Source organism: Gracilinanus agilis, chromosome 5, assembly GCF_016433145.1.
Source record: "Gracilinanus agilis isolate LMUSP501 chromosome 5, AgileGrace, whole genome shotgun sequence".
Taxonomy (NCBI): domain Eukaryota; kingdom Metazoa; phylum Chordata; class Mammalia; order Didelphimorphia; family Didelphidae; genus Gracilinanus; species Gracilinanus agilis.
Genome location: NC_058134.1, coordinates 194,266,816 through 194,281,124, shown reverse-complemented (window position 1 = coordinate 194,281,124; position 14,309 = coordinate 194,266,816). Strand labels below are relative to the sequence as shown.

General features: G+C 35.5%; 1 protein-coding gene across 1 annotated transcript in view; it reads left to right on the top strand.

The window, feature by feature from the left end:
• The first annotated feature begins 719 nt into the window (after positions 1 to 719).
• Positions 720 to 14,309, top strand: part of RIMKLB (ribosomal modification protein rimK like family member B) — an 82,655-nt gene continuing 69,065 nt past the window's right edge. The window contains exon 1 of the mRNA XM_044679993.1: positions 720 to 930. Within this exon, the coding sequence (XP_044535928.1) occupies positions 756 to 930 (175 nt within the window). The 5' untranslated portion in view covers positions 720 to 755. The remainder of the gene's footprint in view (positions 931 to 14,309) is intronic.

Here is a 14,309-nt window from a genome sequence, read left to right as displayed (position 1 = left end):
GTCTAATACAAATTCGTGTTATCTGATCTGATTCTTCTACACCAGTGATTCCCGAAGTGGGCGCCACCACCCCTAGGGAAGCGGTGATGGCCACAGGTGCATATTTCCTATTAATTGCTATTAAAATTTTTTAAAAATTAATTTCCAGGGGGCTAAGTAATATTTTTTCTGGAAAGGGAGTGGTAGGCTAAAAAACTTTGGGAACCACTGTTCTACATAAACTCTTTTATTTTTTCTTGATTGACATCCCTTTAGTAATTTTTTTCCAAACTTCTTTTTTTTCTTGAGCCTCCTCCTATCATTGTCTCTTCATTATCAATAAAAGACTTTCCCTTTTTCTTGAGTGGGAAAAGTACAACTATGTGAGTTCTCTCATTTCATCATATCTATATCTTAAAACCTTTTCACATCTTCACGTAATCTTCTTTCCTTTCTCCAGCCCTTGAGGATGAGGTATTTCTTTTATATGTCAGTTAACTCTCTGTGTTTTACCTTGATAGGACTCCCAGGCCTGAATGAAGAAGTAGTAATTCTATTTAAGGAGACATTGCCAGCTTATATTACTAATTCTCATCTTTCTGATGATAGAAAAATTTTTTTAACTATTTGTATAGCTGTGATCATCAAAACACTCTATATTTATGTGTATAAAGAGAAATTTCCATCAGAGTTCTTAACTTTTGTGTTTTTCTCTTCCTCTAGGTAGCACATAAATTAAAGAGAAAATAATTCAGAAGGAGGAAGACCAAATCAAGATGTGTAGCTCTGTTGCTGCCAGATTGTGGTTCTTGACAGATCGTCGAATCAGAGAAGACTACCCTCAGCAGGAGATACTGCGAGCTCTAAAGGCCAAATGTTGTGAGGAGGAACTAGATTTTAGAGCTGTGGTGATGGATGAAGTTGTGTTAACAGTGGAGCAAGGGAATTTGGGTAAGAATATGCCTAAGGGAAGGAAGTGATAGGATTTTATTCCTTTTTGGTGGAGAAAGCCTAAGGATTCGTTAACATTTTCAAATAGTAGATATGACCAGAAGACTTCTTAAAAAAGAAAACAAAAAACTTTTCAACTCCCCTAATGGCTAAATCTCTCAACCTTTGAAATAGGTCTCTTTAAAGAAATTAGTGAAAATCTGTTTAATGGAGATGGTAAAATTAGATAAAGTGCTTAAAATCTGATAATTTTAGAGGGAAATCTAAAATAACATCCTAGTTTCTTTTAATTTCTGCTGTCTTTTCCTATAGTGAATATTTTGCAGGGAGTCTGATGATTTCTTTTTAACAAAATTATCATAATAGTTCCAGGGCTGGATAGAATCTGCTTATGTATGCATGTGTGACAATATCTATATTTTAATTTTGTCACATTTGTTTCTCATGAGTAGAAATTATGAATCCTTGAGTCGACTCATAAGCATGTCTTGCTGGATCATCCTTATCTTTGTTCTATATAAGGAGAAGGATATGAACAGATGTCACACTTTTAAGCTTATCACATAAGCTAGTTCTTACCAGTAGAGTTTGAATCTCTGCTGTACAGATATGTGACTTCCTCTTTGGCCTTTTTGCTAACTTGGAGGATTTCACTTAAGATAGGAAGGATTGTGGATGGATTTGGAATTTCTGATTGATTTTCACAAAACTCTTAGTTTAGTGGCTAAGTCATTAGATGAGGATTTTTAGGAGACTTGAAATATTTTCCAAGCCACTTATTTGATTTATGACTTTAGACTCACAGTGGGAATTCATGATTCAATTTTCACTTCTGTAAAATGGGAAGAGAAACAATATAGAGTTTTAATAATATGCAAATTATCATTTTTTTCTATTTTTGAGAATACTTTTTAAACAACTATTTGCTTTTCTTTGGAGGCTGTTGTATTACATGATTCATTATCATATAACACTGATATTGGTATTAAAAGGATAGACCTTGCTTCCATGGAAAGTTTGATATTATCAAAGACCTTTGCAATTTACCTTCCATGAGAAATATTCAACAATGGAACAAGTCTGTTATTATTTCACAGTTGATTGAAAGATCTCAAGAATGCAAGATCCCACTGTGCTTATTATGTGTTAATTATGAAAAGCATTAATATGATGCAGCAAAGAGCAACTTTACTGGCCTTTTTTTTAACAAAGTGCCTTTTATCCATATAGAAAAATTATCTTAGATTTCTTAAAAGGATATAAACAAGGTTTCTCTAACTTTTTTTTTAAAAACCTTTATTCTCATGGTTTTATAAAGTGCTCTTGCTCATTATCTAGGATCTTCCTTATAAGATTTAAAGCTAGTTCTTTAAATATTTTTATTTTTATTGACATTTTAATATTGATTACGTCTCAATAAACAGTTCTCTTGTTATGTTTTACTATCAGAAAAATTTAAACAAAAGCATCTACTCTAACAATTGTGACTAATAGAATTACTACCTTTATAACTTACCTTTAAGAAAAAAACAGAAGGTAATGTAATTTAAACCCAGTCATTTGGAACCCACATTGACAATTTTATTTGGCCAGACTTCTGTTTTTTAGTGTTGTCTTTTATTTACTCCATTGTAGCTATCATGTATTTTGCTGTTTCATTCAGCTTTTTCTCCTTGTATTTGTCATCTCTTGTGGCAAAATAACCAATTACATTTTTCTAGTACAATTTGTTTAACCATTTCCAAATTGATAAACACATTATTGGTTTCCAGCTTCTTATTATTACAAATAGTGTTGATATCAGTTTTTGCATATGTAGGAATTTTCAGTGACTTCCTTGGGTTGTAAACTCATGTGGGAGTTTAGGATTAAAGAACATAAGCAGTTTATTAGCTTTAAAAAAAAATAATTTCAGATTGTTTTCCAAAAAGATTAGATTAGGGAAAACTAGATAGCACCACAAATAGAGTGCCAGATCTACAGTCAGCAGCACTTTGGTTCAAATCTGGCCTTAGACACTTCCTAGCTGTGGGACCCTGAGCAAGTCACTTAACCCCAATTACCTAGCCCTTGCTGCTCTTCTTAGAACTGGTACTAAGACAAGAAGATAAAAGATTTTTTAAAAATTGGACTAGTAGCTCCAATAATAGTGTGTTCATGAATTCACTCACTATATAATAGTGCACTATATTATACTATGGTAATTGTTCTTATTAGTAATTTGGAGCTTATTTTCCCCTGATAGTTTGTTAATGATTTGCATGTCTTTTATTTATTTATTTTTATTTCTTTTAAACCCTTCTTTCTTAGATTCGATACTAAGAATTGATTTCAAGACAGAAAGAGAACCATAAGGGCTAGGCAGTTGGGGTTAAGTGACTTGCTCAGGGTTACCCAGCTAGGAAGTGTCTTAAGGCCAGATTTGAACCTAGGGCCTCCCATCTCTAGGCCTGGCTCTCAATCCACTGAGCTACCCAACTGCTCCTGCTTGTCTTTTTTTAAAAATGATTCATATCCTTATGTCTTTTTACTAATTACTTGAAGAATAATTTAGTCCTTTTTTATTTGTCTGAATTGCCTCTACAGATTTTGGATATTTGATGCAAAGATTCCTCCCAGCCCCTCCATCCCCACCCCATTTATATTTATCCAGTTTTACTGTTTGTGTAAAAGCTTTTAAATTTTGTATAATCAAAATTGTGTTTTATCTCTTGACTGAATTCTTTACCAACTGTAGATGTGAAAGACAGAAACATTTTCTCCCTTTTTTTAAATAGTGAGGCTATTATGTTTAATTCATTTGACAAATAAGTTTATATTCTAAACCATTGTTGCTCTTGGTCTCCATCCTTTGGCAAGGAGGGTAAATATTTGCTGACTGAAGTGGTTTCTTGATTCTTTTGGTTTCCTTTTTGTGATGATTCATTTATGTTGGTTAAATTTCCTTAGGAAATGGTTATAATCTGTCAACATTTAAAATCTATCTCATTTTTTGGCATTCACCTATTGTTTATATAGGTCAGGATGGAGTTATCTCAATTATAAGCAGTATCTTTTTCTCAATTTTATTCTAATTAGGTATTGGTTTTAATATTTACTCAAATACATTAGTGTTCAAACTGTATGCTTACAACTGATTCAGAAATGATTTGCACAAGTAACCAATTGTTTCCTCTCTGTTAGAATACAATCAGTTTAAAATTTTTGTAGTGTTATTTGGCATTCTCTAATGCTTCTTTACTTTGTAGAGAAAGTATTCATGCCATAATAATTGTGAGGATTCCTTTGTGGTCTCTTCATAAGCTGCTAACCTAAGTTTTCTTCTTTTGATCTTCCTATTGCTTCTAGACAGTCCTAGCCTCCCTAAAACAAATCTATTTCTTATTCTGCAAAATAGACATGAAGATATTTGAAATTGTCTGTTATATCCCTCCTAGATCATTGCTTTTTCAGGCTAACCATCCCCAGTTTAATTGATCCTTAAACATTCAATCTCATCATCCTCCACTGTCTTGATTTACTATCTCTAGATACTTTCCAGTTTAGCAACATCCTTGCTAAAATGTGGTTCCATCCTCTTTTAGCTTTTTCATCAGACTGTTCCCATAATCATCCCTTCTCTCTATTTTTCCTCATCTAATGGTTCCTTCCTGTTGCCTACAAATATGCTCATTTCTCCATTGTCTTTAGAAACCCTTAATAAGGAGGAGCTAAGTGACTCAGTGGATATTGCACCAGAACTGGAAAGTTCCTGGGTTCATATCTGGCCTAACACACTTCCTAGCTGTGTGACCCAAAGGCAAGTCATTTAACCCCAATTGCTTTGCCCTTACTGCTTTTTGTCCTGGAACCAATTCTAAGACAGAAGGTAAAAGCTTAGGGAAAAAAAGGGGGAAACCCTCGTTAAACCTTGCTATTCCCTTCAGGCCAGTATCTCTTCTCATTTTCATAGTGAACATCCAGAAAAAGTTTTTATGGTTAAATAAAAGCTGCTTTAGCTTTTTGTATCCTTTATAACACAACCCTAATCTACCTTTCCAAGCTTCTTATATATTACTCTTATTTCTATCCTATGTGGCTTGTTCATAGTAATTTTTTTGCTCTTCTTCACTCCATCTCTCATTTCTAGGATTTGCACTGGCTATTCCCTGTACCAGTGATGCCATTCTTCCTCAACTGTACCTTTAGAGTAAATACCTTGTTTCCTTCTAAACAAAGTTCTAGTCCCCTTTACATTAAAACTTTGATGATTCTCACAACTATCTCATTTCCCTTTCTCCAGTTACCTTGTATATATTTTGTATATACTTATATAATACATATTTTCTCCCCCAGTACAGGCAATGACTATTTTATTTTTTGTTTTCATTTTTCTCCTTGTACCTAGCACAGTGCCTGATACATAGTAGATATTTGTTGATTGATTCGAATCAATGGTTCTTCTCATCTTTCTCCTTTTTATAACCTTCTACCCCTTATTCTCTTGAACAGAGGTCAAGATTCTTCTCTTTTTTTCAAATCTTTTTTCTTTGTTTTTACCCCAAGTCCCTTTTTATATAAACCTTTCATTTTCCAGATAATTTGGAAATCAGGACATGTTTCTTTATCACCTTTACTTTCTCTTCTAGGAAAGAGACTAGTCTTTCCTTTAAGCATTGATAAGATTCACTTGACACTCAGAAATCAAAGTATTGTAATAGTCTAAGCAGGTTACAATGCTTTCCATACTTGCTGGATTCAGTGTCATACCTTTTCCTGCTCTTCTTTGTATCTCTCTGAGGATAACTACAACAAAAAATTGCCTATACATTCTTCAGCTCTGCAGGTGTCACTATCCTCAACCGAGTACCTTGATAGTCACACCCATCACTTGTCTTACTAACATTTTATTTTAGCTTATAAACCTGCCTGATTTGTCTTACCAATTTTGTTTTGGAATCTCCTTGATTTGATTTTTTTTTTTTTGCAGTTCTATCGAGGAGAATAACCATTTGTTAGCTTCAGTAAGTTTCTATTGTTTACTTAGAGTTTTTTAAGTGAAAATATTTTTTTTTAAAACCCTTGTACTTCGGTGTATTGTCTCATAGGTGGAAGATTGGTAAGGGTGGGCAATGGGGGTCAAGTGACTTGCCCAGGGTCACACAGCTGGGAAGTGGCTGAGGCCGGGTTTGAACCTAGGACCTCCTGTCTCTAGGCCTGACTCTCATTCCACTGAGCTACCCAGCTGCCCCTTGATTTTTTTTTTTTAAAGGACACTTTTCCTCCCTGGTTTTCAGGTTGAGGCCTTCTCTTCCTTCAGCTATTTCAGTTGGACCCTTTTCTTTAGGTTCTTTTCCAGTCATGCTCTTGCTTCCTATAAGGTTATCTGTTTTCTCTTGTCAGCTTTTACCCCATTTCCTTCTTCATCTGGAGTTTTTCTCCTTCACCTCTAATGCTAACTAATAAATCCTACCAAATTTCTCTTCTCCAAATTTAATCCTTGGACTTCTTCACAATTCTAAACCTTCTGAATTTCCTTTACAATTTGTTGTTTTCTCCTCTCCTGCGCAACCTTCTCATACAAAAATCTGTAAAATAATCTTCTGACTTAAATGACTCATTAATATTAATCAAGGAAAGACTAGAGTTAGGTATTCTTATACTTGGCATAAGGAGAAAGAAGTTAAGTTAGTGAACAAGATGAAGAATGAACAGTTGGAAAAAGAGGAAAATGAGCAAACACCAGTATTATAGAAGACATGGAGAAAGTGTCAAGTAAGAAGTGTAGCAGTTTACAACTCCACCAACAGTACATTAATGTAGTAGGCATGACATATTTGATAATTCATCAAACGAGATTAAGAATTGATGCAGGTCGTGTAGAGTATATAGTGTTACTAAAGTTCAGAGTTTCCAGAAAAAGATGGTCATTGTCCAGTGCAGCGAGTTGGTTGAAATGGATGAGAACTGAAAATGCCCCATCAAATAAGACATTTAAGAAATGATTGATAATTTTGGAAAGAGTCATTTCAGGTGAGTTATAAAATTAGAAGCCAGATTGCAAAGAATTGAAGAATGAATGAGTGGAGAGGAAATGGAATTTTCTAGGATTTTGATTGAAAAACTGAGGAAATACATATAGGATGATAGCTTGAGGACATGATAGCATTTAAAGAATTCTTCTTAAGCATGAAGAGGGAAACTTATTTATATAAGCAGTGGGAAGGGAACCAACCTTGAGATGTGGTAGAGAAGAGGGGATGAGTGAAGATGTTGGGTGTGGAATTAAGGATACATGTAGAGTGGTTGACTTTGGGCAAGGCAAAAAAGGTCCCCTCCTTTTCAGAGCCTGGTAGAGAATGAGTGGCAATATTAAGTAGTTTTGAGATGTAGAGGAGGAGGAGGAGCTTCTTATAGCATCATATTTCCAAGTGCTGCATGTACTGTTGTTTAGTTTTATCCAGCTCTTTGTACCTTATAGACCATATCACGCCAATACTATGCGTGGGGTTTTCTTGGCAAAAATACTGAAATGGTTTGTCATTTCTTTCTCCAGTGGATTAAGGCAAACAAAGTGACTTGTCCAGGATCACATGCCTAATAAGTATCTGAGACCAGATTTGAAAGGTCTTCCTGATTCCAGGCCTAGCACTTTACCCACTGAGCTACCTAGCTTAGCTTTATGCACAAATGGGTAATGTAGTAGATAGAGTGCTGGATCTAGAGTCAGAAAGACTCATCTTCCTGAGTTCAGATCTGGCTTCAAACACTAGTGTGTGTCCCTGGACAAGTCACTCCCCCGTTTGCCTCAATTCTTCATATGTAAAATGATTATAATAATTGTAAATGGGAAAAAATAACAAGAAAACCCTAAACATTATCATTTTAATAAACAAACTTGGACCCTAAAGAAATAAGCCAGGGAGATGCAGAGATAGCTGCGGTGACTCCAGCAACTGGACAAGGGGCAGCAGAGATGCACAGCAACCCACATGTATGTCCCAGGGTCATGGACTTTGGCCGAGCCATAGGTGTCAGAGGAAAAGGTGGCCCTGTGGGCTACCACGGCAAGATCATGGTCAAATATTACCTCAAGGAGCGCCAGAAGTGACTTAATCTGGAAGACTGGATTCTGGAACACTTTACTGACCTCTGTGACTGCCAGCCCCTCCCCTCTTCCTCCCCCATCCCTCAGGAAGAAAAAATCCCTGAGCTGAAGAAAAATGGAGATGTGCTTTTGAAAAATAGAGAATGACAGCACCTGTGCTGCCCAAGTCAAGTAGCTATTGTTGACTGTTACAAACCCACAGTGGCCTTCATTTCTGACTGAGCATACCCCAGAAGAAATGAGGCCCTGTCCTACTACTGTAACCCCTTTGACTTAGGTGAGAAGTGGGGGCTACCCACCAACATAATCACTCCTCACCAGGACAATTGCTGTGCACCTTCCTATCAATAGTAGTACTTGGGTTGGGCCTGGACCTGCTGCCCTCCTCCCTAGGGCCTTTCTTCCTGCCCTCTACCCCCGAGTTTCCATTTTTTAAAATTGTTATTAAGTTGACAAGACTTATTGTGTTTTCATATTGATGGCCATGCAGGCCCTTGAATAAAGCCAGGACCAACTTTTGTACCAAAAGAAAAAAAAAATGAGAAAATGCACTATAATAAGATTAATCATAAAGATAACTAATATATAGTTCCTATGTACCAAGTAGACACTGCAAAATGCTTTAACATTATGATCTTGATCCTCACAGCAACTCTGGGAGGTAGGTACTATTATTATCCCTATTTTAAATATGAGCATATTGAGGCAGGCAGAAGGTAAGTGACTTGAATGGGATCACATTGCTAGTAAATGTCTGAGATCAAATTTGAACTCCCATCTTTGTGATTCTAGGCTTGACCTACTATATACTACACCACCTAAAATGCCCTGCCTTTCTTTCATAGCAAAGGTGGGGGAATGTGGGTATAGAACAATTGGTAGTTATATTGGTTAATTTTGCTAAATAGCTTTTTTTCTGCGGGTTTCTTTTCTTTTCTTCCTTTTCAATTATTATAAGAGATGGGCCTTTTGGAAGGGGAGAATAAAAGTTACATTAGTCAATTGAAGGTGATAATAAAAACAAAAGATAAATAAAAATTTTTTAATTAAAAAATCATTGATTACTTTGGAGAGAGCTTGAATTAGTCAGGTTGGAAGCCATATTGTAAAAAGATTGTATTGACATGAGAGGAGAAAGTATAGAAAATTAGTTGAAAGCTTTTTCTAGAGGTAGATTCTGTTTAAGAGGAGTAATATAGTAACATAGATTCTGTTTAAGAGCAGTAGCATATAATCATGTTCACATTGTAATAATAAAAATAATAGCTGTTTTATAGCACTTGAATTTTTACAAAGCACTTTACATGTGTTATCTTATTTTGTCCTCATTACAACTCAATGCAGTAAATACTCTTGATTTTGCAAATTGGTAATTCAGGCTTAAGAAAATAAAGTGCGTTCTTATGGTTATACAATTTATAGATACCTAAAACAGGATTTTAATAAAGGCTTTCTTTGATTTCAAATTTATCTTTTTTTATGCTTTCAAATTGCATTTTCAGGTAAACAATCAATAAATAATCATTTAAAAAACACTTATTATGTGCCAGGTACTCTGCTAAGTGCTGGGGATACAAAAAAGAGCCAAAAGTCAATATCTGCTCTCAAGAAGTTTACAATCTAATGTGGGAAGCAAAACATATAAGCCATAGATAGGATAAATGGGAAGTAACTAAAAGGGGGCAAGGCACTGAAATTAAGGATTAGGAAAGATTTCTTGTAGAAGATAAAATTTTAGTTGGGACTTAAAGCAAACCAGGGAGATCAGTAGTAAGAGGAAAGGAGGGAGCATGTTGTTCTAGACATGGGAACAACCAAAGAAAATGCTCGGAGCAGGGAGAGATGTAGTGTCTTGTTCAAGGAATTGCCAGGAAGTCAGTGCCACTGCATTGACAGGTACTTGTTGGAGAAAAAGGTGTAAGAAGCCTGGAGAGGTAAGAGGAGGCTAGATTATGAAGGGCTTTGAATGCCAAACAGCATTTTGTATTTGTTCCTTAGAAGCAATAGGAAGCCACTGGAGCTTATTAAGTAGGGAGGTGAATGATCCAACCTGCACTTTAGGAGAATCACTTTTATGGCTGAATGAAAGATGGATTGGAGAAGAGAGGTAGGCAGACCCAGCAGCCAGCTATTGCAATCATCCAGGCATGAGGTGAGGATGGCCTATATTGAAGTGGTAGTTGTGTCAGAAGAGTAAAGGGGGTGTCTCCCCCACTTACCCGACTCTGCAGAGATGTCTGCAAAGGTGAGATTGACTGGCCTTAGCAACAGCTTGAACAGGGAACTAAGGGATAATGAGGAATCAAAAATGACCCTGTAGGTGGGGAGCCTAAGAATCTGGGAAGATTGTGTTGCTTTCTATAGTAATAGGGAAAGGGAGAGAATTTAGGAAGAAAGATGAGTTCCATTTTGGACACAATGAGTTTAAGATGGCTACTGGTCATTCAATCAATAAATTTACTGAAAACCTACTATGTGCCAGGTATTATACATTGTGGATAGAAAGGAGCTAAAGAAATCTTTAAAGAGGGAAATTACGTTCTTTTGAGGAAAGCATAATTTATGTATATACAAACTTAAACATTTAGGAAGCAACTCTTTAGACTTTTCATCCTCCCCAAATGTCTTCTACCCTGGAAGCAACCTCTCTCAAGGATCTATGCTCTTTAATAGTAATTTTTTGCCAAGAGCATTATTATTTCAAGGAGGTTCTTGGCCATGATTTACTTTATTCACAATTAGACTCTTTGACTTTCTTATTCTCTTACTTCTTGCCAACTACCCTGCTCTTCTTCTTCCTTTTTTTTTAAAACCCCTTACCTTTTGTCTTAGAATCAATACTGTGTATTGGTTCTAAGGCAGAAAGGTTGTGAGGGCTAGGCAATGGGGAGTAAGTGACTTGCTTACTTGAACCTAGTACCTCCTGTCTTTAGGTCTGGCTCTCAATCCACTGAGCTACCCAGCTGCCCCCTACCCTGCTCTTCTTACACAAGTACTTTTCCTATCCCTCCTTTTCCAGTTTCAGTTTCCTTTATTTCTTAGAGCATAGTAATATTTTGTCACTTTCTTGTACACAAAAATGCATTAAAAATCATCTATTTTGTTTATTACTTTGTAACTACAAAAAAAAAACTGGTATGAGTATGGGACCTTTCTTTTTATCATTGACTTACTTATGCTATATATGCCTATCAGTGGGACCTCTAACTCAAAAGGATATGGACATTTGAATCCTAATTCCAAATTGCTTTCTAGAATGGTTGGATCAAGACATAGTTACAACCCCAGCACATTAGTAGGCCTATCTTTTAACAACCCCTCTAACATATTATTTCCATTGCCATCTATTGGATGTACAAGTGTTAGGCAAGTCATATAACACTTTGGGATGGAACTAGATGACCTGTAAGGCTTTTTCCAACTTAAAAAAATTTTTTTAATAAATTTTTTCCAATTACATTGTAAGAAATAAAATAGATATAAAAGGATAGATTTAAAAATATTAGAGTTTTAAAGGATTTATTGGTAGTCATTAGAGAAATAAAGCCACGTGCCATATTAAGAGTTAGTTTGAAAGGACCTGCCCTACTTTCTTCTCCCATCCTGGCTCAGCTCCAAATCACCAAAGAGGAGGTACCAATCCAGTCTCTCACTATTTACCCTTCTATCTACAGTGATTATGCTTCCTGCCCACATGATTATGCAAGAGAGGAAGCCAGTTGGCTCTTGGGAAATGTAGTTTCAAGGAGCCCTAAATGTCCACAGGAAGTTTAGAACAGGGACCTCAAAATTAGTTCACCAAATTTCCAATATCACAACATGCAAAAACTATTGTTAACATTAAAAAATTTTTTTTAATTCCAAATTTCCTCCCTTCCTCCTCTGCCCCCCTCCCTGAGGAGACAAGTAATTTCATGAAGGTTACAATTCTTAGGATTAAAATTCTCTGAAGACTGTATATTAATTTATTAGATAGTGAAACCAAGTTGGAGAGAGTAAAGGCACGTAATCATATTGGTCCATCACCTAGCTAATCTGAGTTTGTAACTTACTTCATCTCCATTCACTCCCACATTGCTTCCTACCCAAGAGAGTGCAAACTTCCTTGATCTATAATTTGTAACCCCAGTGACATCACTTTTTCTGGGTCTTCCCTGGTTAGACAGAATTTACTTTAATCTGTGTCAGAGGCCAGTCTTCTGGAGGCCAGCAGTAGGTGGGACAAGAGACAAGCATTTTCCGGGATGCTAGGAAGCATCAGGAATTCTCCTAATAGTAAGCATGTGCTCTCAATCAAAGAGTAGGACTGAGACTTGAAATGAATTTTCAAAACTTTCCTTTCTAAAAGGAAAGAGGGGTCCAAATTTATATTCACATATTTTTCATGAAAAACATTTTTATTAATCATATTATAAAAGAAAACATAGGACACCCTTACCCCACCCCAAAAAAATCCTCAAAAAAAATGAAAAATAATATATTTTAATCTACCATCAGTTCTTTCTCTGGAAGTGAATAGTATTTTTCATCGTGAGTCCTTTGGAATTGTCCTGAATCACTGTATTGCTAAGAATAGTTATCATTCACAATTGATCATCATGCAGTATTTCTGTTACTGTGTGTACAATGTTCACCTCATTCTGTTCACTTTGCATCAGTTCATGTAAGTCTTTTCAGGTATTTCTGAAAGCATCTTGCTCATCATTTCTTATAGCATGATAATATTCTATTAAAATCATATACCACAACTTGTTCAGCCATTCTCCAATTGATGGGTATTCTCTCAATTTCCAATTCTTTGCCACTCCAGAAAGAGCTCCTATAAATATTTTTGCACAAATAGCTCCTCTCTCTCTCTCTCTCTCTCTCTCTCTCTCTCTCTCTCTCTCTCTCTCTCTCCCTAAAGCCTAATGGTGAATGGTTGCATCATAACTCCACCAGTAGACCATTAGTGTCCCAATTTTTCCACATCCCTTCCAACATTTATCTTTTTCCTTTTTTGTCACATTAGCCAGTCAGGTGTGAGGTGGTATCTCAGTTGTTTTAATTTTCGTTTCTCTAATCAGTATTGAGTTGGAGCATTTTTCATATGACCAGAGATAGCTTCAATTTTTTTATCTGAAAACTTACCATTCATATCCATTTGACTAATTTGTTAGTTGAGAAATGATTTGTATTCTTATAAATTTAACTCAGTTCTCCATATTTGAGGAATGATACCTTTATCAGAGACACTATAAAATTTTTTTCCTCATCTTTCTGCTTCCCTTTTAATCTTGGCTGAATTAGTTTTATTTGTGCAAAAACTTTTAATATTATCAAAATTATCCATTTTATATCCTGTATTATTCCCCATCTCTTGTTTGGTCATAAATTCTTCTCTTAGCCATAGATCTGATGAAACTATTCCATCCTCCCCTAATTTGCTTATGGTAATTACCTTTTATGTCTAAATTATTTATCCATTTTGACCTTATCTGGTATGTACCTTTCCAGCTTTGGAAATATGGTCTAGAATTCTCTTGGCTCCCTGAGGGCACACAATCTATCTCATTTATTTTACTGTTTCTTTTCAGTGATTAGCATAGTAATTTGTATCTTCCAGGTGCTTATAAATGTTTGTTGAATTGAATTGCAAAAGTGTTACATTTAAGAACTATTCAGATGAGGAGTTTTTACTCTTTTACTAAATAACTCCAGACTGTTTTTGTAATTTTAAAAAGATAATACAGTACAGTAGGAACTCATTTTACACTAACCCAGCACATGAATTCAGGTGTCTGCAATTTGCAGTCAAAAAAATTTAGGCAGAAAATTTCTTAACTAAGAACTAAATTCTCAGTGTTTTCCAAAACAAGGTAAAGATTCGTAGCAATTGGCCTAGTCACGCTCATTCTTGTTCTAAAAAGCTTTAATGTGAGTCTTTGTCTAGAGTTCTTAAATGCTTCTCTTTGTTTCATTGCCACTATTTAGTTATTAATAATAGTCCCAAATTACAAGTAGAGTAGTGATGCTGCTGGTTCTGATAATGCTAAGAAAAAGTTGTAACATGCCTAGGTATGTTTGTATAAGAAATACCGAACAATGGGGTTCGCTGTTATGCATAATTTTCATATTGAAGGGTCTTGGAACACATTGGTAAAATGAAATCTTACTGTGTAGTACATTAAATACTGGACTTGTCAGAACACCTGCCATATACTAGTTCCATATTATAGGCAAATAACTTTCTCTGAGCTTTACTTTTTCACCTGTAAACTGAGGATAGTAATATTTATGTTGCTTATTACTT